At 55.5% G+C, this 26,709-nt stretch overlaps 2 protein-coding genes across 2 annotated transcripts; one reads left to right on the forward strand and one right to left on the reverse strand.

The window, feature by feature from the left end:
- Nucleotides 1–776: 776 nt before the first annotated feature.
- Nucleotides 777–21,672, reverse strand: ITGB3 (integrin subunit beta 3). The gene is made up of 15 exons (XM_065650885.1): nt 21,533–21,672; nt 17,140–17,225; nt 12,469–12,661; nt 11,145–11,397; nt 10,524–10,686; nt 9,773–9,934; nt 9,531–9,626; nt 9,230–9,319; nt 8,705–8,839; nt 7,412–7,841; nt 4,875–5,097; nt 3,867–3,967; nt 3,634–3,753; nt 2,539–2,705; nt 777–1,995 (listed from the first exon to the last, which is right to left on the reverse strand). Exons 1-15 carry the CDS (start codon nt 21,588–21,590, stop codon nt 1,927–1,929), a joined length of 2,346 nt encoding a protein of 781 aa, XP_065506957.1. The 5' UTR covers nt 21,591–21,672; the 3' UTR covers nt 777–1,926.
- Nucleotides 21,673–25,423: 3,751 nt separating this feature from the next.
- RPRML (reprimo like) lies at nt 25,424–25,759 on the forward strand. Its single transcript, XM_065651334.1, has one exon. The coding sequence runs from the start codon at nt 25,424–25,426 to the stop codon at nt 25,757–25,759; it is 336 nt and encodes a 111-aa protein (XP_065507406.1).
- The last annotated feature ends 950 nt before the right edge of the window (nt 25,760–26,709 follow it).

Genomic DNA, 26,709 nt, shown 5'->3' on the forward strand with positions numbered 1-26,709 from the left:
GAGGGACCAGCAGAAAGAAGAAATTGTTCCCCAGATCCAACCTCAGCCTCCCCTGGCGCAACTTGAGGCCGTTTCCTCTGCTCCTGGCGCTTGTTCCTGGGGAGCAGAGCCCGACCCCCCCTGGCTCCCAGCTCCTTTCAGGCAGGTCAGAGATCAGAAGGTCTCCCCTCAGCTCCTGTTCTCCAGGCTGAACCCCCAGCTGCTCCCCATCATTGTGCTCCAGATTTTGGGGTGTCAGATACCCAGGGAAACAGTTTTTCCAGCACTTTCTGGTCCCAAAATGCTGCTTCGAAGGGTGGCCGCTGGGTGTCCCTGCAGGCTGTATGATGCGGTGCCCAGCAGGTGCAGGGAGCTGGGGGCACAGGCAGGACCCCGCTCCCAGGTTTAGCATCTTCATCCCTAGCTGTCCCTGGGACAGTCCCCAGTGGTCCCAGTCCAGCTCCCCTCCTCTGGGGCAGGATGGGGGGCGGCTGACATTCACCCCACTTGCTGGGGTGGCTGCCAGGGGTACCACAGTCTGCAGAAAGCTCTGGCCCACCCCGGGTCCCCAAATGGGTTACCCACCCCCAGGAGGGCACCAGTGACAGAGTAGAGCCCCCCATGGAGGGCTCACAGCCCAGCTTGCCTGGGGCCCCCCATCCCTCAGCCCAACCCAGCTCCCCAACTCCTGCTGGGGTGCCAGGGGCTGCCCACAGGACAGGAACCCTGGGCACCGGCTGCTGGTGTGGACACCGACACCATTAGGAGTTTGAAATTTCTTTATTTTCATGGTGTGAATCGCTGCCGTTCTGGTGCTGCACATCCAGGCCCCCCATTCTGGGACTCAGCCCCTGCTCCCACGCTGCAGGGGACAGAGGGGCCACGGCCACCACCAGCTCAGCCTGAGGGGCAGCTCCACACGAGGCATAAGGTCACTGTACCTTTTCGGTGCAATAAGGGGAACAGAGCCAGGCAGCAGCACTGGTACAACCAAACTCTGCTACCAGGACATTTTTTTTTCCTGTTTTTCCCACAGGGGACAAACCACACGTGACACACAGCCCCAGGGAGCAGGACATGGCCTGAACCCTGCCTGCACTTCTGCAACCCTGAGCTACAAAGAAAACCAAGCGTGGTGCAATTCTACAGCCCAAATAGCACAGAAAAGAGAGAGATGGGGTCAGGCATCACAACCCTCCCCAGGCTGCTGCCTGAACATCCATATGCTTTGTGGCATGGGGACAGTGAAGAGGGACATGGGGAGCTCAGCATCATTCTGGGGGCTGAGCCAGGCTGCAGCTGGGACCAGCACAGCTGATGCTACGTGGAGTTGGCCAGTGGCAGAACCTGAGTGCACGTGGAGGGAAGGAGAACAGGCACCGTGATGCTGGGGCATTTGCTTTTCACCATCCTGGGTGACAGCAGCACCAGAAACACATGGCTGCAAGAAGCTGGGTTGCTCAAGCAGCGTCCCCGTGATGGCTCCTGCCTGGTGGCAGCGAGCAGAGCTGCCCTGTCCCCCAGGGAGACGGCTCGGGGACCCTGGGGTCCGCGTCTGTCCAGTGCACGAAGGGACTCTCCGATGGGGCAGAGCTTCACGAGCCATGGAGGAGAGCACAGCTCAGCCTTCACTTTGAGCAGCTCCTCCCAAAAAAGCCTCTTGGCCCAATGAGCACCTTGCAGTTCACAGACCCGCCAGGCAGAGAACAGTCCCATTTCTCCACGTTCAGTGTATGGAGGGGCCACCGGCTCCTGCGAGGCGACCCGCCGAGGTAAGGATGAGAGGTTTGCTGTGGAAAGCACATCCCTGCAGTTACAGTGGGGTGACGGACAATTGAGGGATTGTTAAATTACACACAGACACACACAATCTCTTCTGTAAACCAGGTTCCAGAAGATCCCACAGATTCCCGGCTGACCCCAGGGCCAGAACTGGATGCGACACCCTTAATTGTTCCCACGGTATGTGATATTGGTGAAGGTTGACGTAGCCCCTTTGTATAAAGGGTTGTTGCCCTGGAAAAAGAAGGAGGAAAAAGGGCATCACCACTTTGTGCTTGACATCAGCATTCTCTCTGCTTTGCAGCTGGGGAAACTGAGGCACCATTTCAGCACTGAGTGGTGGGTCCATGTCTTTTTAATGGCTCCCTCCCTCGTGCTCCAGGCGCCTCAGCCCTTCCAGCATCCCATGACATAAGGGACCTTCCACCTCCCTCACGGGATGGAAACACTGCTGTGGGCAGTGAGTAAGAGGGTCACGCTGGCGACAAGATCTTGGGACATGCTGGATATGCGAAAAGCATCTGGGACACCTGCTAGCGCCTGTGCACAGCCCCTGGGACCACAACGGGCTCGGGGAAGGTGTGTCCAGGCTGGCAGTGTCACCCCAAGTCCTGCTTCGGAGAGAGATGGGACACGCTGGTCCCTAAGGACCATGGCCTGGTACCACAGACAGCAGCTGGGCTCCTGTGCTGGGAACCCTGGGAGCTGAATCCACTCAACCAAGGGGCTGTGGGATTTGGGGGCTCCTGTCCGGCACCCCGACCTGCCGGCCCTCACCGTGTCCCACTTAGCCCTGGCCTTCTCCTCCTCGAAGCGGGCAAACTCTCGCCGGTCATGGATGGTGATGAGGAGCTTCCAGATGAGCAGGGCGGCGAGGCCGATGAGCAGGATGGCACCCGTCACCGAGAGCAGGACCACCAGGACGTCCGGCCCCTTCGGGCAGTCTGGAGGAGGGAGGAGGGCAGGGTTGCTGGGGCTCAGAACCCCCTGGGCTATTAAAAACAGCTCTGGGGCTGCCTGGCCATGGGTACATGGAACTTCTCTGGTATCAGCGGGGTTTCATCCTCCTGTTAGGGAACGGGAGCTGCCACCCTTATCATAGAATCAGAGAGTAGTTTGGCTGGGAAGGGACCTTCAGAGCCCACCCAGTGCCCCCCCTGCCATGAGCAGGGACATCTGCACCAGCTCAGGTTGCTCAGAGCCCCGTCCAGCCTGGCCTGGGATGTCTCCAGGGATGGTTCAGCCACCACCTCTCTGGCCAACCTGGGCCAGGCTCTCACCACCCTCAGGGCCAACAATTCCTTCCTCACATCTGCCCTGGTCCTCCCCTCCGGGCATGGGGGCCGGGCTGCAGCCCTTCCCATGTCTGCAGCTGCACTGGGAGCCAGCAGCTGCCTTCATGGTCCTGCTTTTGAAGGATCTGTGGCCACTGAGCCCCTGGTTCAGCTGGAAATCAGACCTTGAGGTGGCTGCCGACCCTGGGGCTGCCATACCCCGGCCCTGGGCCCCAGCGTCGCTCCTGCCTGGCTAGAACAAGCCAGCTCTTATCTGCTTCTTGAGGAAAAATTACATCCACGGAGTCAGAAACAGGATCATGGGATGGTTGAGCCCCCATCCTTGGCCTCAACATGAGTGTGAAATAATGGAGCAATGCAGTGGGGAAACGCGAGACAGAGGCAGGAATTCATGGCAGGGTGGCATGGAGCAGGAACAAAGTGGCTCTTTAAAGCCCTCTCAGCTCCCAACTGTGGTTCCTCACAAGCCTGGCTGGGGTGGGAGGTACAAAGGGCACACAACCCCCCCCATTTAGCACAGAAACCCAGCACGGCGTGCTCCGCGCCCCCCAGCCTGACCACGGCAGACGGCTCTTACCAGGCTCCTCGATAACGTAGAGGATGGACTTGCCGCTGGAGTCCTCGTAGTACTGGAACCGCACCACACAGTCGTCCTCGTCCTTGTAGGTGCAGTTCACAGCGTCCTTGCCCCTGTCACCTGCCAGAGGGAGAGGCTCAGAGCCCCCCGTGCCGGGGGACACACACAGCGTATGCAGCCCCTGGATTGCTGTGCTCCAGGGCAGGGCTTCGGGTCTCCTCTCTTACTCTTACCCAGCTCCTGCACCGTCTCGATCTCGTCACGGCACATGCGGCTGCAGGACTGCTGCTCCATCAGCGCTCCCCGCTCAAACTTCTTGCACTCCACACACTCCCTGAGGAAGAGGATGGAGGTACCGCGAGTTCCTCCGTGCTCTCCCCAGGGGACGGTCACACCTTTCAGTCTCAGGCTGCACAAATTGCTGCAATTCCAATCCAACCGGGCTGCAGCTTCTGAGAGCTCCTGCTGCCAGCTCCATGGTGGGATATCACAGAACCCCGGGGTGGCTGAGCTTGAAGGGACCCCTGTAGATCCCCCAGCCCAGCCCTGCTCACGCAGGGTCACCAGAGCAGATCACACAGGTCGGGCCAGGCGGGTTTGAATGTCTCAGAGAAGGAGACTCCACACCCGCTCTGGGCAGCCTGGTCCAGGCTCTGGCACCACAAAGGAAAGAAGTTTCTCCTCATGTTCCGATGGAGCCTCCTGTGTTTCAGTCTGTGCCCGTTGCCCCTCACCCTGGCGTTGGGCACCACTGAACAGAGTCTGGTCCATCCTCTGACACCCACCCTGAGATATTGATCCCATTGATCAGATCCCTCTCAGCTTCTCTTCTCCAGCTCAACAGCCCCAGCTCTCCCAGTGTCTCCTCATCACAAAGATGCTCCAGACCCCTCAGCATCTTTGTGTCCCTCCCTGGACTCTCTCCAGTAATTCCTTGTCCTCATTACACTGGGGAGCCCAGCACTGGACCCAGTTCTGCAGACGTGGCCTCCCCAGGGCAGAGCAGAAGGAGAGGACAACCTCCCTTGACCTGCTGGCCACACTTTTCCTAATGCATCCCAGGTACCATTGGCCTTCTTAGCCACACAGGCACATTGCTGGCTCATGGTCTACCTGTTGTCCACTAGGACTCCTAAGTCCTTCTCCACAAAGCTGCTTTCTAGCAGCATATGTCCCATCTCAGCTCTCTGCCAGCTCCCTGATGGGGTAAGACCTGATCCCAGCTCTCTGTCCCCTCTCACTTTTTGATGGTGCAGGCGTCCGGACACGTGGGGCATTTCTCGCAGGTGTCGCCGTAGGAGCCGGGCTGGGTGCAGTCGCACTTGCCGCAGACGCAGGAGCCGTGGCCGCTGCACACCAGCCCGTTGCTGGACATGCAGGTGTCGGTGCGGGTGGTGCAGTTGCAATAGTCGCCGGTCCAGTCCGAGTCGCACAGACAATCCCCACAGCTGCACTGCCCATGGCCTGGGGACAGCCCAGAGGACATCAGGACCCTCAAGTGTCCCCATATATCCCATTATCAATCACCCATATGGGTTATCTATGTGCCCAGAGCAGCAGCTCCATCTCCAAGGCAGACCAGCCACCCAGGACAACCCATTTCCACTGTCCTTGGGGTAGGACACACAGTGGCTCACATTAACCTTTGCTGTGAGCCTAACGCTCATCTTATTCCACCCAAACAAGGAAAAACCAGCAAATTTCAGGTTGAACTGCCCCAGCTCCGGCAGGTCAGCAGCAGCAGCTCAAGATGCTCAATCAGATCCGTATCTGAGCCAGTCAGGCCTTGGTTTACATAGAATCAGAAAATAGTTTAGGTTGGAAGGGACCTTCTGAGCTCATCCAGTCCAACCCCTGCCATGAGCAGGGACATCTTCACCCAGATCGGGTTGCTCAGATTCATTTCAACTAAATCAGATTGCTCAGATTCATTTCAGGTTGAGTCAGGACATCTGGTCAACCCCCCCAAATCCCACTTGTTTCCCCAGCCCCAGACCAGCAGGCCAAGCTGGCTGCTGGGAAAAGCCCAACAAGCTCTGCACTCACCAAGACTGGTTTAATCAGACAGACAGACATGCTCAAACCCTGCCAAAGCCTGGAGCTGTTTGGATTGCAGTTTGATTTTTGGCTCAAAGATAAGACATAGTAAGGGGTGGAAATGCCGTGGAGCTGGCACGTGCCAACCCGTCCCAAGCCCCAAGCGCAGCGGGGCAGGTCAGGAACACAGAGAATCAACCAGGCACCGTCCCCGCCACGGCTTCGGAGGCACCGGCATGAGAAATAAACGTGTAACCCTGTTAACAGGGAACTAGGGCTGAGTCACAGGAAAAACAGTGCCGCGCGCTGGGTGACAAGGCATGGAAGCAGACGGGGAGGCTGGGGAGAAGTGGCTCAGTGGGACGGGATCGATGCCAACGGGGTCAGACAGACAGATCGGGTTAATTAACAACTCGCCCAGGCTGGGGGTAGCGCTTCGTCATCGCCCTTCGCCCGCCCCGTGCAGCCCTTGCGCAAACCGGCAGCGGGAGCAGGGACAGGCACCCTGGGGACACTGACTGTCCAGGATGCAGGAAAACCCCAGCGTTGTTTCTACCTCCCTTATCAGGCTGTTAAGATAAAGGATCAACCTCAGCAGCACAGACGCAGCCATGAGCCATGAGGTTGGGCTAGGGGGCAGGTGTGGTCCCCAAAAACTCTATTTGGGGACATCAGGGAGCAGGAACTGAGTGTCATCTGGCCAGCAGGTTTCATCTCACCCACGCTGGGCTCCAGTAGAGTGGGATCAGCTTTGGCCACTGGGGATTTTTGGGCTCTCTGCAGGAAAGCGGCAGCTTTTTTTGGCACTGCGTGAACGGCTGCCTCGCCTGGGCTCACAGAGGGAGGTGGGGGACAGGAAAGGGGGTGCTCTGCTCCTAGAGGGGATGTCCTGCAGTTTCATGCCCCAGTCTCAGGCACTGCCACCCCTCTCACATCCCCCGAGAAAACAGGAGATGGGGCAGAATGCTGGGGTGCACTGAGACCTCCAGTGCTTACTGGGGACATCTGGGAGAAACCTTTGATGGGAGTTCCTGATGTGGAAGAGGCCCTGGGACATCAGGACATGTGAAGGCACTGTTGGGGCGGGTGTTCTGTAGACAGGGGCTCCTTCCCCAGTCCCTGGTGTGGGAGAAGCACCCAAGGACCTGGTCCTGTCTCCCCAGTACCGAGAGGAGCAGCCGCCAGGACTGGAGCAGGGAGGTCTGGTAGCACATGGAAGAGTTGAATATTCAGGAGGGATGATGCTGTAAGACCAGCAAAGGGGCAGGATTTGTTTCCCCAGTGCTTTTGCCAATAGGGAGTCCTCAAGAACTGGGTGGAGGATAAAAACTGCCTCTCTCTCCACCCCTCTCCCTCCACCCTGGGGTTTCCTCCTGCAGAGCAATACCTCTGATGTGTTGGGGGCAGTGATTTGAGCAGGGACCCTGCCCTGCACACCCCAGAGCTGCTTCCGTGGGTGCCCTCCAGCCCCCGGGATGGGACTTCTGAGTCTAAGCAGGCACTGAGGTCCACTCTTTAACCCTCTAGGCCATCAGCTCTTGGACGAGCTGCCAAAAAGGGAGTAGTTCCCCTGGTATCACCTCAGACTCAGGGCTGGTCTGGGGAGAGCCATGTCCAAGCAAGCCAGAGGTGGGGACAACAAGTGGGACGAGCCACAAAATAGCTGATGCACCCCTTGTCCATGAATTCGGGCAGCATAAGTGCTCCGAGCTGCCTCCCCCACTCCAAGCCCAGCACTCACCCGAGCACATCTGGCCCTTGAAGCGGACGCAGGAGAAGTCGTCGCACTCGCAGTACTTGCCCGTCACCTTCCCAAAGTCGCTGCTGTGACACACGCACTGCCCGCAGATGCACTCGCCGCGCTGGCTGCAGAGGGGCTGGCCGGGCTGGGGGCTGCAGTTGTCCTGCTGCGAGGGGTTGTACTCCTCCTCCGAGCACTCGCAGTGTGAGCCCAGGCGCCCGGGGTTGCAGCGGCAGACGCCGCACTCCAGCGTGCCGTTGCCTCGGCTGCAGGACGAGCTGTTGGCCTGGGCTCGGCTCTCGCAGGAGCAGTCGCAGTCGAAGTTCACCACCACCGTCAGGCTGTCCTTGAAGCCCACGGGTTTGATGGTGAAGGATTTCTGGCGCTCCCGTGGGCATCCCCGCACCTTGGCCTCAATGCTGAAGCTCACCTGGAAGGGAGAGGTCGGTCCAGGTGTCAGCACCACCAGCACAGGGTTGGAGTACCCGCTCCAGTCCATGCCCAAGCTTAAGGACCCAAAAAAGGGACCCACCAGATCTATCCTCACTACAAGAAGGACATTGTGGTCCTGGAGTGAGTTGAGAGAAGGGAACGGAGCTGGGGAAGGGGCTGGAGCACAAGTGTGATGGGAGCGGCTGAGGGAGCTGGGGGTTCAGCTGGAGAACAGGAGCTGAGGGGAGACCTTCTGATCTCTGACCTGCCTGAGAGGAGCTTGGAGCCAGGGGGGGTCGGGCTCTGCTCCCCAGGAACAAGCGCCAGGACCAGAGGAAACGGCCTCGAGTTGCGCCAGGGGAGGTTGAGGTTGGATCTGGGGAACAATTTCTTCCCCAAAGGGCTGTGGGGCATTGGAACAGGCTGCCCAGAGCAGTGGTGGAGTCACCTTCCCTGGAGGGGTTGGACAGACGGACATGAGGTTCTCAGGGACATGGGGCAGTGCCAGGGCTGGGGAACAGTTGGACTTGATGGTCTTGAGGGTCTTTTCCAACCAAAATGATTCTATGATTGTATTTGGGCTTCTCAAAGCTGTCCCCGCATGGTTTGGGTCAGGGCACCTGCCTGCCACAGTAACCAGACTAAATCCCCCGCACTGTGGCCGGCAGCCCGTGCTGAGTTAGAGGACTACAGAGCCTGCATCCAGACTCAAGAAACCATTTTCCTTCTTGCACCCACCCAGCCGGACCCCTCTTTCCACTGCAAAGACTACAGGGTCTGTGTGACCTGGGAGGTGGTGTGGAAAGCACGTGGTGCTGGTGGAGAGGAGGTAAAAACCAGTCCCATAAGCAGGATCCTCACCGTGTCACCAATCTTGAGCCCCATGCAAGACTTGAGCCCAGGGATGACCTCGTCATTGAGGCAGGTGGCATTGAAGGCCAAGGAGAGCTCTTCAGGAAGGTCTCGCACCTCTAGCTCCACCTTGGAACGGATTTTCTAGGGGAGGAGAAAGGAACAATGAAGACCAGAGCACAGGCTGGGCAGGGCTCAGTCCTGGGAAGGGTGTCCCAAGGAATGAGATTAACGCTCTCACGCACACGAGAAAGGAGCCAAGTGCTCCAAGTCCTCCTCAGGACTCAGCTACATCATTCCCCACAGGGAAATGCCTTCGAAGATGGGAAGGGGCAGGCGGTGAACACAGTGATGAACACAGTGATCTCCCTTCCCCAGGGTCCCCACAACATGTGGGTGGAGGCAGATGCTTGCAGCTGGTCCAGGGAGGATGCTGGGGGAGCTGCCCAATCTGTGTGGGCTGCTTGCAATGTAGAGCAGTGGCTATTTTGGGAGGGAGAGAGCTGTTGTGGGACCACCACACCGCACACTCACCCCGTAGGAGTCCACGATGAGCTGCAGGACATTGCTGGAGTCTCTGGACAAGGTGCCAACAGTGGTGCCTGGAATCAGCTCACTGTAGTTCTGGAGAAATACCACAAGCATGGTCTGCTCGTGATGGATGAACATGCCACGGCTTGGCCAAACTCTGTCCAGGCACATGAGAGCTTCCCAAGGAGCTTTGATAGGACAGGAGACCACCAAGCTGTGGCCAGCCACCCACAGCCAGCTGCAGAGGGTGCTTCTCAGGACCCACCAGCTCCCCAAGAGGGTGGCTTTGCATAGCAGCTGTTACCTGGTAGAGGCCTACAACTGTATCAGTCACAGCAAAGATCAAGTTGATGTTCTTCTGTGAGAGCTTCTCAGTCATGAGGCCCAGAGAGGGATAGTCCTGGGGAAGAGACACCGTACTCTAGGAATCAGCCACCCTGATCCCCACTATGTTCTCCAGCCACAGCTGAACCCCCTTTCCCACCCCATGGGGACCCTCAACAGGAGCTCTGAGCTCCACAGCCCCACACTTGGGTCAGGATTTACCAGCGTGGTGGAGGCAGAGTAGAAATTATCCTTGTCAATGTGGCACTGGGCATCGTTGGGCTGCACAATGCCGGCCAGCCTGCCGTCCAGAGCAATGTGGGTCTTGGCGTCTGTGGTGAACACGAGCAGGTGGGAAGCATCGTTCCTCCAGCCGATTTTCTCCTGCAGCGAGAAGCAGCTCCCAGTTGTGTGGCAACATGTGCCAAGGGCAGTCCCATGTGCCACCACCCTGCTGCTGACTGCGCTGTCACCCTGGGTCACGGCTTGGCCATTGGGACCAACCTGCCACTGCAGAGGGAACTGAGGGCAGTAGATTTCCCGGGGAAGTGCTGTGGGGGCCATGGAGCTTGGCAGGTGGGCATGGACTGCTCGTACAGGCAAAAGACAGGTTTTAGCTTGCTAGAGAGTTAATTAAGTTGGCTAATGACTGAGGGATGCAACCCTTCCCATCTCCAGCGAAATCAAGGCACGGAAGATGTTCCTTCTGGGCTGCTTACTGCAGGGCTAGCACAGGATCATCATCAGTCCCCAAGCACCTGCTCTGCAACTCTGTCCTCCCAGAACCACACAAGGGTCCTTCTCTTCCCTTGCCTCGGTCTAGAAATGTCCCTGTTGAATGTTCATCCTCTCCAGATCTGAACCCCACAGGGCTTACAGCTTTGTCCTGATTGGGTTGGGTGGTCTCTGCCAACCCCCCAGCCCCAGTCTGACAACCCTCTCCCAGCACCAGCCAAGCCTTCTTGTCCCTTACATCGCACACGGTGGCCTGGATGATGGCATCGAAGCCGCCCTCGGGTGCATCGCGGTTCCGTGAGACGCTCTGCTTCTGCACCTCCTCATTGAAACGGGTCACCTCGTCCGTGAGCGACAGGACGTGTTTGTAGCCAAACATAGGCAGGCAGGTGTCTCCGATCCTGCGGAAGGACAACAGTCAGGGCATGGGGCTCACGGGGCTCTTCCAGCCCCCATCCCACGTCCCATGGTCCTGTCTGGGGGACCCAACCACCCCAAGAGCCCAAGGACACAGCCAGAAACTAGTGAAGGACCGTTTAAAAATCAATCACATGTTCTAGTGATGCTGGGCTCAGATGAGCTCCCAGTCTCTGTCCTGCTGGGATTTTTAAGGGTCACTTTCTTTGAGCCTCAACATCTCTCCTGAAAAAATGGTGCAAAATTGTTTGTTCCCATAAGAGCTTTTCAGTGACAATGGTACTTCAAAGTTTCCTCTCTGTGCCAGCAGAACATGCAGCACACAGTTTAAACCCTGTCCAAAAATCACACCCTCAACCCTGCTGAAATCCATTGCCATGGACTTCCAGCGATGTCGCAGTAACTTCTGGCCCTTACAAGGCTTCCTCAGCCTGGGACTTACTCATAGCAAGGGTTGGTGATGGCTTCTGGAGGAGAGATGTACATGTAGGGGGAAATGGGCTTGTCCACAAAGGCCCCAAAGCCGATGCGGAGGTTGCTGGTGAGTTTGCGCATCTCGCTGGCCAGCTTGGTGCCCAGGTTCTGGATGTTCCTCAGATCATCCTTCATGGAGTGGGACAAGTCCATCAGGTAGTAGATGTCCACAGGGTAGTCTTCCACTTGCCGCACTTGGACATGAAAGATCTGGGAGTCATCTGTAATGTGACAGGGCAGCGGAGTGAGACCCTCTCCCAGGAGAAGCAAAGGGGGCTTATCACAGGAGCGGGGTGAAAGTCAACCTGTGGGGTCAACAGGAACCCAAGGAGATGGTTTAGAGCTTCCGGGAGAAGAATATCATAGTTAAACAGACACAAAGGGGCAAAGTCCTCAGGGCAGGGTGCTTGCATGGGAGATGTGCTGTGAACCCCTTGGAGACAGCAAATGTGTCTTATGGCTCCTGTTCTCCAAACCTCTCACTCCTGGGACATGAGCAGAACCTCCTGCTCAGAGCTGACCCCCCCAAGCTGTCCTGCATGAACAGCATGACCAACATATGCTGGATGGAGTGAAACACCCAGTGTGCGGTCAGCAGGTTTTGTGGGGTTTACCGGGGAGCTGCATGGCTGCTTCGGGCTTCTCTGGGCACCTCCCAGGGCCTCCCCCATCCCTGGTCCTTCCCTCTCTCCTTGGTTCCTCCCTGACTCTTCTAGGAAATTTTTGATTATGTATTTTCCATTGAAATAAAAACCTCCTTAGACAGAACCTTCTGGGGAACGGGCCAGTTCCAATGACTTTTGCACTTTGGAAAAAAAAAAAAAGTGCTGAAAATACTTAGGGTTGCCCTTTTCTTTCTGCTTTTTAGAAGAGACAAAGGTCCTTTCTTGCTGTTCTTTGAAATGACTTCTTTGAAATGTAAGCTGGGGCACAGCTGCAGCCTTCTCAGAACATCTCAAATGTTGAAGAAAAAAAGCTTGGAGCTTAAATCATTATTATTTTCATATTTCCTTCTAGATCTGTACATCAGATTCTGACTTGCAGCACGCTGAAAATATCTTCAAAATTTACAAGAGCCCAAAGAGCTCCAATCCCCTCCAACTGCATCGCTGGAGCCCCACCAAATCATCAGGGGTCCCAACTTTGTGTTTGGAGAACATCTGTTTCTCCTCGTTGAGCTAAAACAAGGACTCTGAGCTTGCGGGACAGCAGAGTGATGGCTCACTTGTTGCTTGGGTTATTCCCATTGCATCTCGCACCTCCCCTTCCCGCAGCAGTCTGGGGACTCTTACCCGGCCGCAGGTTGAGCTCGATTCTCTGGGGGCTCATCTGGGTGGTGGTGGAACCCCCTGAGCCCTTGTCGCTGAGGGGTCGGTCCTCCAGTATGGTGACGGTGCTGGTGGGGAACTCGATGTCATCGCGCCCGCAGCCGTTTCGCAGGAGGTTGGCGTGGAGGTCGCAGCGAGGGGACGATTGTGCCATGACCTGCAGGAGAGGGACATGGTCAGGAGCCAGGTCCTCTGGGAACGCCCGGGGTTACGCCAAGAGGAGGCGAGAAGACCCTTTTTTCCCAGTGAGCCCATGATTTAATCACACCTCTGCAAGACTGGGATTAGCAGCTTTTTGGGGCAGACGGTCTCTACTCGAGGAGGTGGCAGATAGAAGGGATCTGGGATCAGCAAGTCCCATGGGGGCTCAGAGTGGGTTTGCTGTGCTCAGCAACCCCTGCCGAGGAGCGATGGATCATTTATCCCTGCCAAACCCCCTCCTGACGCCCAGCAGGTTTGTTTTTTGGCAAAACCAAAAGGAAAGCCCACCTACGCAGGATGGCTAGGAGAGGGTGACGTGAGATGTGAACAAGGCAGGCGAAGGGCAGAGCCTGATGTTTTTTTTTTTAAAAAAACCCCCTATTTTCTAAACTTTGGCAAAAGACAAGCCACCTTTTCCCCCAATTTTCTCCATGTATGCCCTTAGAAATCCCACCATGAGCAAGGAACAGCCCTACTGTGGGTGAGCCCATGGCACGAAGCAGCGCTCTGTTCCTGTCCGGGAACGGTTCAGGCTTATCTCCGGCTCTCCAGCTTCCTGCCGGATGGAGCTGGCCTGGAGAAAGGCGAACCAAAAAAGGAGCGAAAGAGCAAAAAGGCAAAGGGGCTGCGGGAGAAGCCGTCAAGTGCCCATCAGGGGCAGGAAGCACAAAATGTGGAGTCACGGTGGGGTCCAAGCCTGTCCCTCCTTTCCTAGAGAGCTGCCGGCTCCTCACCCTTATCACGGTGCATTCAGAAGGGCTCCCGTCGCTTCGGTTTCTCATGAACACAAATATGGAAAGAATTTCTTTCCCAGCCCAACACTGCCAGGATCTGCTGTCATGCATTCCCAGCCAGGCAGCAGCCACTCTCCCCTCCAAGGGGCTTCTCCATCTCCCTCCAAATATTCCTACATTTAAAGTCCTATAACAGATGACCAGCACAGCCTTTCCCTGCAGCAAGAGGGGGTCACACAAATCCTGGCAGGGCTGGTTCAGCCTCCCGGCACTGGAAGGGTTCCCCACCTGGGATAACATCTTCCCCAGGTTCAGGCTGGCTGAACCCAGGAATGAATTTGTGCATTTTATGCGAACAAGAAAAATGCAAATGGTGTCAGGAGGCCCTGGCTGGCTTAGAGCCCTCTGGAAACAGCAGCGAAGCCATAGCCAGAAAATACATCAGCAGGCGTGTTCCTCCCCCGCGGCCTCCCCATCCCGCTCCCACTCTGGACATCGTGCTTGAAGTCAGTGAAGGAGACAAGTCATCCCTCTAAATTAGCTCCCCCGCACACACCCACCCCTCGCGGTCACCCCATGGGCGAGCAGCAGGAAGAAGTGCCTGGTGTGTTCCAGATCCCATCAGTCATCTCGTACATTCCTGTCCTGGGCAGGGAAATCATTGGGAAGAGATGCAGGTGAAAAGCAGGCTGGGCAGAAGGGGTTTAACTGTGGTGCTGGGGTCTTGGGTGATACCAGGAGATCCAGAGGGACTCACAGGTTCTCAAAGGACATAGGATCACAGAATGATTTTGGTTGGAAAAGACCCTCAAGACCACCGAGTCCAACCGTTCCCCCAGCCCCATCACTGCCCCATGTCCCTGAGAACGTCATGTCCGTCTGTCCAACCCCTCCAGGGATGGTGACTCCAGCACTGCCCTGGGCAGCCTGTTCCAATGCCCCACAGCCCTTTGGGGAAGAAATTGTTCCCCAGATCCAACCTCAACCTCCCCTGGCACAACTTGAGGCCGTTTCCTCTGGTCCTGGCGCTTGTTCCTGGGGAGCAGAGCCCGACCCCCCTGGCTCCAAGCTCCTTTCAGGCAGGTCAGAGATCAGAAGGTCTCCCCTCAGCTCCTGTTCTCCAGCTGAACCCCCAGCTCCCTCAGCCGCTCCCATCACACTTGTGCTCCAGCCCCGTTCCCTTCTGACATGTAGCATCTTATGGGATTAACAGCATCATTCTTACTGTGATATTTCCATGGAGAAGCTATTTAACCCCAGGGCTGCATCCTTCCCCTTTCCCTGGGGCCCTAAACATCATGATTGACTCAGGACTCACAGACGCCTCCTCACCAACAGATATTTCATTAACTAGGACACAAACCTGCAAACCCCAGTTCCCCGTCAGCACAGCCATGATCTCATCAGCTCCCCATCACAGAGACGCTGCAGGGAAGGGGGGTCGCACATTCCCACCTCATTATCACAAGCCATCATCCCACAGCCCTTGGCTGAGCTGCTCCCCAGCTCCACCTCCCTTTCAAGCACCTCTGTCCCACTGCATGGACGGTTTCAGCTCAGCATCTGCTCAAACTCCCTCCAGGATGGGAAACCTGATGATTTTATCTCCCAATTGCTGCGTCCAAACCCTGTGAGGGCAAAGCCAGATCCATCCCCGAGCTCCCTCGCTGCTCTAAGTCACACATCCCCAGGGCATCTCCATTTTCCTCTCGCAGGCAACCACATACAACATCAGCTTCTCTGCAGGAGGCTCCTGGGAAGACTCAGAGCACAGATGCCTGCACAGATTAAGCTAAAACTTCCCAGCAGCTTAAGTCAAACCCTGGTCTAGCCTTGCCACCACCTCTCCTCCAAGGGAACAAGAGCGGGTGACATTTTGAGTGGGCAAGACCTCGGAGGATCTGCCACAATCATCTGTAAAGTGACTTTGAGAGCTACATCTGAGTGTTGAGGCTTGGCTGACTTTTTCCAAAAGGAAAAGTGAGTGAATGGGTGCATCTATTTATGGGTAAAAGTGGTGAAGGTCTCCGAGAAATAACTAAAACTCAGTTCTTTGCATCAGTGCTTGGTGGGGTCAGTGATCACAAGAAACTGCAATGAAATTCTTCTCCCGTCCAGAGGCAGGATGGAGCAGGAGTAACTGAGAACTCCTGGCTCCTTGGGAAGGCAGCACGGGTGGGAGGAGAAGCAGCACAAATAAGGGCACTGTCCCTTTAAAAAAAAAAATGGAGCGGGGGGGGCAGCTCAGTATCAGAGACCTTCCCCACCCCAGAGAAATTAAACAAACCCACAGAAAAAAACCCCCTCATTTGCTAAATTAAGCCAATGTGGTCCAGATGTTAGAGGCAGAGTTGCTGAGCAGAGTTTGCGCAGGGGGTTGGTTGCTGGCAGCGGGACGGCTCCCTTGCCGCCTGTCACGTCTGTCCACGAGCACGGCCCTGAGCAGCGCTGGAAATATTTCCTTTTTTGGAAACCTTTGCTGATCTGGGGAAAAGAAAAACCCAAGCCTATCACAGCGTCAAGACACCAGCCCATCCCAGGACGGGACTGGGAAGGAGTGAGCCCATCCCAGCTCAGTTCCCCCTCTGGATTGAGGAGCGAGGCCCCTTGCCAAGCGGCAAAGTTCAGCTGCTCCTTGTGGGAGATGAAACAAGGCACGAGCATCTTTGTTCACGCCACACACCAAACTCCCAGCGGTAATCTGGTGGGCAAAGCAAGCAGTGGCATCCCCACCAGATACACACTGACCCCAAAGCATCAGATCCCGCAGGCACAACCCAACAGCGTTTTCCAGCTTTTTCCCTGGTCTTTTCCCACCCCAGCGGGCACCACGGACACAGCCGTGGCCAAAAGCAGCAGGGTTTCGTGGACGGAGAAGCAGAAAATGAGAAAAGCCTTGTCCAAAGAGGAAATGCTCCTCATGAAGCCCTGATGGAGGTTTCATCACGTCTGCCCATCCCAGCCTCACCTCCCCGGTCTCTGCCCTGGGGCTGTTGGGAAATTCCCCCCTCTTACCAAACTCCCTCCTCTTACCATCCCCATGGACAAACCCCCAGGGCAGCATTTTTGGAGGGGAACGTGGCAGATCTTCCAGGCTCTCACCCACTCAAACAGGGTGATTTTAGAGCCACAGCTCAGCTCTCACATCCTCTTCAGCTCAGTAACCAAAACCAGGCACCTTGTTTTCCTTACCCTCTCTTTCCGATTAAAAAAGAGTTTTTAAACCCAAGCTTCTAATCAGTATTTTTTTCTTCTTCCCACCAGGCCCCCTTCCCTTTCCAGCAATTAACTTCCTTCAGCCAGAGCTTCACAATGGGTTTTCAAGAAACAAACAAAAAGTAAGCTAGGTTTTCAAATGTTCATTTTTTGGGAAGATAAAGTGAATTCCCAGTGGAAATGTCAACATTTTGCAGCCAGCTCAATGTAGCTCCCGCCGACACACCCAGAGATGGGGCAGGTTTTCAGATGAAGGCAGGAAAAAGCAGCCCCAGCCCCACGATGAACATCTAGAGCTGTGGTCAGAGAGCCTGATGCCACCGAGAAACGTGCTTAAACATGGTGGGAACAGATGAAGAGCAAACTTATGGCTGTAACACGGCAACCAGCACCCGTCCCACAGCCCCAAGGCTCGTCCCTTCCTACACGTCCCCTGTCCTGCTCAGGGACACGTTCCAGCCCTGTTAACCCCCCCAGCTCTTACCTCTGCCGAGCACCAGGCGCAGAGGGGGCTCACGGCCAGGCACTGCTTGCAGGAGTTCACCCCACGCGTGGTGCAGATGTTACCCCCTGAAACAGCAAAACAGAGCGTGGTTACAACCTGCAGAGCCCAGAGCCCACACGTGTGCTGAAGCCCCAGTGTTCAGCCAGCAGCTTCACGAGCAGACAGCCCCCATCATCAAACCGTTTTGGTTGGAAAAGACCCTCAAGATCATGGAGTCCAACCGTTCCCCCACCCCTGGCACTGCCCCATGTCCCTGAGAACCTCATCTCCGCACCTGCTCAACCCCTCCAGGGATGGTGACTCCACCACTGCCCTGGGCAGCCTGTTCCAGTCCTACAAAGACTCTGCTCCAACCCCTTTCCCAGTCCCAAATCCCAGGTGCTGCCTCTTTGCCCCTTTTATACCACCAGTACCAGGTGGGCTTTATCCTACCCAGAACTGAGCAGCATTTCCCACCTGCCAGCTCCTTAAAGGGTCCCCCCATCCCTGCGATGTCACACACGTGTTGGAGTGAAGCCCCCAGGGTTGGGGGGACATCTCCCCTTGTGCCTCCCTGCAGACACTTCGGGGCAGAGGGAGGGGGACGGGCTGAATTCCCAGGGGTGCAGGGTGGTACCCGCAACTGGGGAGCTGCTGCCTCTTCCACCACCCCCAACCCAGGGTGGTCGGTGCCTTCTTGTGCGGATGCTTAACTCGGCAGCAGGTCTTGGCGTGGGTTCAAACCCAGGGAAAGGAAGGGAGGGAAAGGGCACAAGTCCAGAAACATGCTGGTGACGGTTTGCGCCGATGCCCTGGGCAAAGGCTGGGCTCTGCTAATGCAAGTGGCAGTGGGGACTTTGGGAGATCCTCGCTGGTACCAGTCGTGAAGATCAGAGGCCAGTGGGTCTGTGCAGGGGATTAAAGGTCCCCAAAATGCGGGCAGGGGCCCCAGGGTGGGAGGATCTCCTCTGGTGGCTCTGCGGTCCCCGCTGCCAACGGCCGATGCGGCAAGTGGCTGGGGACACAGCTGTGGTGGCATCACCCTCAGCTCTTCCTCCCTCCAGGGCACAAGCGTCTCAGCAGAGTTTTAGAATTCTCCGGGCAGAGCAGACCACAAAACTGCGCTTGCTTGGTTGGGGAGACCCTGCAGCCTGGGGACCCAGTGGATGCCGGCATAGAGCAGCGGGCGCTGGGGTCTTTGTGTCCCCCCGTCCCCACCCAGGGCTTTCCCCAGCAGCCGCGGGCAGAAAAAGCGGCATTTTCCGCAGCTGCAGGAAATGCAACACGAAGCAGAAAGAGGAAACGGTGATACGATGTCGTCAGGTCTTCAGGCAGAACCACGGCGGTGGCACCGTGCGCTCGTGCCCACCAGCACGCGGTCCGGGAGCACGAGTGTGTGTGTGTGCACGGTGGCCGCATGTGCAGTGTTTTGTGCATGTGTGTGCACAAGTGTGGTGTCACAGGCTGAGCTGGACACGCTGTGACTGTCCCAAATGCCAGCGGGGATGTGCCCCATGGGACCTCTGCCACCTGCACCCCCTGCTTGTCCTGCAGAGGAGAACTAAACGACAGGCTAAAACCCAGCTGCCTGGCCCAGCACCAGTTTTGGGTTCCATCCGCTCCCAGAGCTCTTGCCATACACCAAAATACCCAGCTGCAGCATGTGAGGATGGGAAAGACTTTAAATTTAGCATTGCCCAAAAGAGCAGCAGGTCCATCTTGGGTGCTTTCTGCACCAAGGCCACTCAGGAATGTGTTAACAGCATAATTGCCTCCTGGGCTGGATGGATCCGGGCGGCCAGGGCTGAGCAGGGGGAAGGCAAAGGGATCTCAGAAAGCAGCAGTGGCATCAACAGCACTGGCTCTGGCTTCTCGCACCTGGTCCTGCTGTGTCCATGTGAAATCCCTCCTGCTTTGCCAAGCGCCAGTGGCTGCAGCTCAGCGCGGGGCACGCGCCTTGGATTTACGCTGTGCCTTGGATTCGTGCTGTGCATTTGATTTGTGTTGTGCACTGGATTTGTGCTGTGCATTGGATTTGCGCTGTGCCTTGGATTTGCGCTGTGCCTTGGATTTGTGCTGTGCCTTGGATTTGCGCTGTGCATTGGATTTGCGCCGTGCATTGGATTTGCGCCGTGCCGTGCAGCTGGGAGCCAGTTCCGACACACTTGGCAGCGGCTCAGTCCTCCGGGGATGGCAGGGGAGGCATTAATTACCCTGGTGTTAGCCTGGCAGGTCTTGGGGACCGGGATGGCCCTGGCAGTGTGAGGTGCTCGGGATTAAACTCTCAGAGCTGCCAACCCCAGGGGATCCTTGATCTGGTGTCCCCGCTCCACGCTGGAGATATAAACCAAATTTTCTGCCCCAGAATTGTGCAGCCCCGTGATCTCCATCGCTCCACGCCCGCAGATGAAGGACCTTTCCCCAAGCTCCAGCACCATATGGAGCCCTTTTTGGCTTCACTTCCCCCGGCGCTGGATGAAGCAGGGACGCCCCTTACCCTGAGAAGGGGCCAAAACCCCCCAGGCGCCAGCGGTGATTAACAGTGGGTGGTTATCACCATCCAAACATGCCTCAGCCTCACGCCCCTCACTGCAGGCAAATGTCTCTATTTTGGCATTTCCAGCTCTGTTTGCATGGCTGAACGGGGGGTGCGATGTTGGGAGGGCTTTGCAGGAGTGGGGCCGGGAGGGGGAACCTTGGGAGCAAAAGGAGACGCGGAGGAGAGCGAAAGATGCTGCATCTTGAGCCCCGGCAGGATTTGGCCCTGTGAGTGCCCAGAATTGCTTCCCATCAGGACGCTGCCTGGCTGTGAGCAGGTTAACGAGATCCCAGCACAGCCTAAACTAACAAATTCTGTGTTCTTTCGTTCCTTTTTTCATTTTTTGAGGGCTTGTTTTTCCAGCCATAAAAACTAATAAACCCAAGTACAAAAGCTGCATTTTTATACTATGAAAGCAGCTAGTCTCCTATAACGATCTAATCCTAAAGACTCAGGCTTTAAAAAAAAAAAAAATCTAGCGCATGAAATACAGCGAAAAAGGGAGATAAACTGAGCAGCATGGGAACCACCCGTCTGGAGCTGAGGGGTGCTGTGGCCCCAAGCAAAGTGAAATGATGCGCTTGATCTACCCCAGACGTCTGGGGCTGAGCATCCATCCCCCTTCCCTGGCTGGAGGAAATTCCTCAGTCCCCAATCTGCACTCCGAGTAATCCCCTCTTGGTTCCGCGTGAGCCGGCCGCACACTCGGGTTTTTCCCCTCTCTGCCAATTTGAGGAAAAATATGGACGCAGCAAACTTGATAAAGATATTTTAGAAAGCTCAATAAGGACACAAACCGTATTTACACCCTCTCTGGCCTTTCTGCTTGACTCAGCGATCAGGATTTGAGATTTTCTGGCTCATCTGCCCACGCCATCCTGGGACTGTGTCTTTTCCCTGAACCCCTCCCTGTCTGCTGGCATCTTCCCGGATTGGGGATACCCCAAACCGAGCTCGGCTGATCAGAGGCACCGACACACATGAACAGAAAAAACACCTGCACAGCTCCAAACTGCAGCTTTATAAACCCAAACTCTTTCAGGGTTTATCCTCTGTCCTGTACTGGTGACAGCTCGCTCCGACGGCAGATCAGAGCCTCAGGCTGTTCCTGGGAATTCACCCAAGTCTGGAATTCTTTAGACAGAAAGTTGCCCCCGAACCACCTCGAAAACAATGGGACTGATTTATAAATCAGGAGCTGAAAAGACCGCACCGTTTTGCAGTTGCAAGATTTGCTTTGAGCCCTGAAAACACACCTGGGGAGGAGATAACGCTTTTCTAGGCTTCTTCTCCATTGGAAATTTTTAAAAAAATATAAACAACATATGTTCTGAAATCACCTGATGCCTGAAATCAAAGTTTTTAAAGAAAAGCACCAAAATAGCATGAGAAAAAATAACACGAGGCAGCAATAGGCAGCCCTTAAAATAACATGGACATGGTGACTACCTGCCCTGCAAACTCCCCCAGCAAACTTTCTGTTTGTTAAGGATGGAGCCCAAGTCACACCCCAGTGCTTCCATTACAAACCAGTACCCAGAGCCAAACACAGCGTCAGGTAGAGAATATAAACTTGCCGCACCCAGTGTGAGAATAACACACCAAACCGTGTCTTGACCCTATAACATTTTTGATGAACCCTCCTGGTCCTGACCCAGCTAAAGCCCAAACGACTTTGTATTTGGGAACCTCTCTGAGGTTTCAAGCTGCCAGCTCCCCTTCCGAGTGATTTTCCCAGGAAATCACAGACCCTGAGAATGCAGAAAATCCTGGCATTTTGGGAAATAACCAGCAATATAATCACTAAACTCCCTGGCTTTAAGCAAGTGATTGTAACATGGGCTGTAAACCTACCCCAGGTGCCAGCAGCGCAGAACACGAGGATCCCGAGAGCCGCCACGAGTTTTCCCATCTTCTCCTCCAAACCCTGAGCGTGGTGGGACCGGCCCCGCCGGGAGCGATGGGGAGCAGCTCTGGGGCAGATGGAGGTTTTGAGCGGTCCAGGAGATGAATCATGAGTCTGGGTGTGTGACACACGCACGGCGAGCGGGGCTGGCCGGAGGAAACTGCGCTGGCTCCACACTCAGTTTTGAGTCAGGCGGTTTCCCCGCCTGCTCTGACTCCAGCTTGTCATGCTATTTTTTTTTTCTCAACTCAGACAAGGACCTAATAAACCCTGGCAGCAAGTACAGGCACTGGTGACCTACAGCCCCGGGGCTGGTAACAGGCTCTTTCCCATAGGCACCTTCGCCTGGGTTTAATTCCTTGCAAAATCTTGCTCACTCCCTCTTTTTATTAACCCTTGCCTGAATTTTAAACCCAGTCTGAGCTGCCTCTAGGTTCAAGGATTTAAAGGGAAACAGAGCAAATACGTATGGATATGAAAATGTGGGTTCTCAGCTCCCCTCCCCAGAGTAAATGGGAAAATTGCCGTTGAAATGGAGCTGGGAGCTGAGCGAGACCTGGGGAAACAACCTAGACATTGCAAAGGGAGGGAAGTTCAGTTTGGGGTCAGATAATTTGGACCTAATTTTCTTCTCACTCATATTTTTTTCCCCTCTGTGTCCTCAGAAATTGCTTCTATATAGAGCAAGTACAGGGAATCGGATCTACACAAGAATTGTCCCCCCTAGAATTCCGGAGTGGCTTTTGGGTGCCTCCCAAAGGGGTTTTATAGACCTCTTGTTCCCCTCAGATACCAAGGTCTCCTTCTCAGAGATGGGGAAACTGAGGCACTCAAAATAGGGGCAAAAGAAAGAGAAGGGCTGTTTCGCTGGAGCCCTGGGCTGCCCCCTCCCACCAGATGACAGTGGTTGGGGACAATAATGACACAACACCAGGTCAGAATGACCCAACACATAGAAACGAATTGCCAGGCAGTGCAAAACGAGATGGTTTGGGTGCTGAGAGCTGTAGCCGCAGCCTGACAGTGCTGGAAGCCACAGGATGATGTGCCAGGCGCTGTATGAGACCCACAGCCAGGAGAGATAGGGCGGCTCTTACAAGAGATGATGGTGTTTGGCGGGGAGAGAACGAGATGGAGACTCTGCCTGCGGAGCTGGGGACTATTTCTTGGCTCTAAAAGGAGTTTCGGTGCCTCTTTGCTTCCCCTCTCCGCCCCACCGTCCCGCTGCCCTCCCGCGGCTGTGTGGGCTGTGGAGGATCATTTTCTGCCTGGGATTCAACTCCTGCCTTAAATCTCCTTAATGAGGGTTTGGTAAAGAAGATTAGGAGAAGCCCATCGACCCTTGTGCAGTGTCAAAAAAACCCTGCACCTTGGCTGGGACATCAATACAACCCTCAAACCTGCTTGCTAGGCGGCTCTAGGTCTCACCCTCTTCCAGATCCTTGGAGGCATCTCACCCTGCAGACCCCATTAGTCAGTTGTAGAGCATCCAAATTGCTGCTTTTCCTGCACGGGTCCTTCTCTCCCTGCCTCGAAATGCCGCCTGCGTGGCCTTTCCCAATTCCGAAGGGTTTTCTGGCCATGCTGCAGCCTTTCCCTGTATCACCCTGTGAGCGCGTCTGATGCTTGGATGCTGGGATGCTCCAGCCCTTGCTTCCAGCACGGCGCAAAAACTCTGAAAAAAAAAAAAAAAAGAAAAAGAAAAAGTCACAAAATGAAGTATTTGACCTGCCTGCACCCACCCGGGCTCTCGTCCTGCCTGAGCACAAGGATGACGTGAACTTAATTCAGCACATTTGGACTGAATTTCACTGTCGACTGCAAGAAGGCGCTGCTCGCCCTGAAAATATCGCTGTGATGTTAACTCTGTGTAACAGATAATGGGAAGCTCTGGGTATCGAAGTCCCTGTTTGGATGGAGGTGAGCAGCAGGCAGGAGTGTGGTGGGTGCAGGAGCCCGAATCCGTGCTCAGGCGTGCAGGGAGAGGAGAGGCTGGAGCTGGAGCCACCAGAGGGAGCAGAAACTCCTTCAGTCTGGGTACAGGAGCTCCCACCCGGGCTTGGGCACCAGGGATGCTCTGGTTTCCCCTGGAGATTTTTTTCCTGGCCCTCAGGATAAAGACGAGCAGATGCTCTTGTTGGATCATGGCTTTCCACCTCCCTCTCCTAAGCAATTCTGCTGCAAACTGCCCTTGCACGCCAGGCTGCCCTTCAGGGAGGGAAACGCCACGTGCAAAACAAGGAGGAAAAAGCAACAAGTAAAAACCCAAACCAAAGAGTTTTTCAGCTCCTAAAGTCACAACAGCGGAACAGGGACACAGATCCCAGCCACCCGAAAGGAAAATCAATTGACACCGTCTCTCCCAAGCCACCCTCCATCCTCAGCCAGCCTCACGCTTCTGCCTGGAGCTGCGATTTATCAATTCTCATTTAGGTTTATTAAAATCCCCTTCAGGGGCTGGGCAAAGCGAGCGAGCCGAGATGTACACAGATAAATCAGGGCAAGGTCCCCGCATCGTGGCTGGAGGGTGATCTGCTGTTCTCTGCCATCCAGACACGTTTCCAGGCAAACACCAGCCAGCAGAGCCGGGATGTGGCAGTTCCATGGGCACAGTCCTGGGATGGGCAAGGTCAGGACTAAGCCAGACAAGGCTGAGCACCCTGACTTGGGCTTTCACTTTGGGAGCTTATGCAGACAAGGAGAGGGAAACGATGATGAAAATTCCCTTACGATGCCCTCGGTGGGGCTGAGGGGCCCGAGGGAGAGCGTCTGTGATGCTCCGGCCGTGGGTGCAGCAGTGATGCTGCTGCAGGACCCAGCAGTGGGGACAGGGCAGGGGTATCGGGCAGAAATCAGGGTGCAGCATCCCAGTGCTCCCCTTCGGAGGGGCTAAAGGAGCAAGAGGGGGTGAAAAGGGAGACAAAGGTACCCATGGAGGAAACCCCCAGCCCGAGGAAGACAAAGATGCAGGGAGGAGGATGAATCCAGCTCTCATCTGGAGGCACAGGACAGGAATGGCTGAGCACAGCCGGGGGTGGACCGGGCTGGATTGGGCCAGCGCTGCTCTAAGGAGTGGGTGGCACAGAGCAGCAGCGGGATCGGTGACAGCAGCGGTGGCCTGATGCTCAGGGGAGCCAGCGTGGCGGGGGACAGGGACCTGCCAGCAGCCCAGGACCAACAGGGACCTCGTGGGCTGCTTTTGGGAGCAGGTGGGGGCTCTGGGAGGACGAACGGGTTGGGTGCAGGGCTTCGGGGGGTGGGCGGCACAGGGGTGGGTGCTGGCACCCGTGGGGGTGCACACGCATGGGGAAGGGGGGGGCAGCCTGGGTGAGCGTGGAGGGGGAGGAAGGCGGTGCTGGGGGGGGGGGGCTGGAAGGGGGTGGAGTTGCTGTTCATTTTTTTTTTTTTTTCTTTGAACACGGTAAAGACTTGAGCTTGGAACTTGCATTTGTGGAGCTCCCAGCCGGCAGGAACCAGCTCTCCCTCCCGTAGGGGAGCCCCGGCGGGAAGAGGTGGCAGCTTCGGGGCAGCGGCGAGGACAAGAGGCATGGGACAACCTTCCGTTGCCATCCTCTCCTCCGTGCCCCCTTCGCCTTTCCTCTCTCTCTCTTTTCGTTTGGCTGGGGGCTTGTGCTAACGCTGCCGGCGCCAGGAGGGACCCGGGAGCGAGCATCCCTCGGCTGCACGAATTCCCTTCCCACCTGCTCGCAGCCTCCGGGAAGTTTCTCCTCCGTCCCAGGGTGGCGAGAAGAAAGGCAGGAGGTGGTTTGGAGCGTGAGGGGTGGGCAGGGGGACACCAAGTTCCTCTTGCCTTCCCCAGAAATTTGGGATCATAGACCATGAACGGCTCCTTTTTCAACCAGACTCTCCTAGAGCAAGAGGCTTACCCCAACAGGACTCAGGGCTTGGGGATGCTCATGGCCTGTTGCAACGGGACCGGCTCGGTGCTGGCGACCGATGGCGGCTCCTCGGTCCTGGCGCCCGATGAGAGGAGCCTCTACATCACGCGGGTGGTGCAGATCGCTGTCCTCTGCGTCCTCTCCTTGACTGTCATGTTCGGCATCTTCTTTCTGGGCTGCAACTTGCTCATCAAGTCGGAGAGCATGATTAACTTTCTGGTGAAGGACCGAAGACCTTCCAAGGACGTGGGAGCTGCGATCATGGGACTTTACTGAAGCCGCCAGGCTTTTGTAGGCAAGTGACCTGTCTGGATCTGGTGCTGAGATGCACTTTCCCTGGGGGGAGTGGAAAGGTGGGAAGGCGTCTTTTAATATGTCTGTGTCCATGGGAAGGCAAATCTGTGCTTCCCAGTCAGCAAACTCTGTTGTGGTGAATGGCGAAACCTCCCCAGAGTTGTACGAAGCACAATAAACGACCAGCATCGTGTTGCATGCAGAAATGGCTTAAGTTTTGCATGAAACTTGCAGAAACAGTGATAATGTGCAGATCTGGACTCTTTTTATTTTCTGTTACCTTGGATACTGCTACCTGGGATTTAGGGCAAAATGCATGGCGCGGACCACATCTTTGACCATGGGGCAGGGGAAGGAAAGTGCTGGGTGGGTGGTACAACAAAGTCCGCATGCTACAAAATGTGTCTGTTTGTATTTCGGACCTCAAGCGTGCACCTTCTGGCGGAGTTTTGTAACGAGGAAAGCATGTTCTTCCTTATTTTTCTGAACCATCCTGCTAAATAAACTGGTACTTTCTTCTTTTACACTATGCTGAAGGAAGAAAAGAACCCAGGTAAATATAAAAATCCACTTCAACCCTAAAACAACAGCATGCTTCGTTTTGTATACAACTGCCTTTTTTTTCAAGTGCTATGTTGTTACAGTCCTTAAGGTTTTTGTAGTTTTTTGAAAACTGGTGAACATTCAGGAAAAAAAAAGAACCTGTTTCAAAAGGATTTTGTGTTGTCTTCATTTTCTTTCTCTGTGTATGTGGGGTTCAGTTAATTCAATCCTAGTTCCAGATATAATCATCTCACCTTCCAATTGAACTCTAATTAGACATATTTCTTTAAAGCAGAAAGTACCATACATTTTTCACAGGCAAGTATCTGTTACCACTAGGAAATATATTCATCAGGGACTGCGTCTGTCAGGCTTGTGTTAAATATCTG

This window comes from Caloenas nicobarica, chromosome 24, assembly GCF_036013445.1.
Source record: "Caloenas nicobarica isolate bCalNic1 chromosome 24, bCalNic1.hap1, whole genome shotgun sequence".
In the NCBI taxonomy this organism is placed as follows: domain Eukaryota; kingdom Metazoa; phylum Chordata; class Aves; order Columbiformes; family Columbidae; genus Caloenas; species Caloenas nicobarica.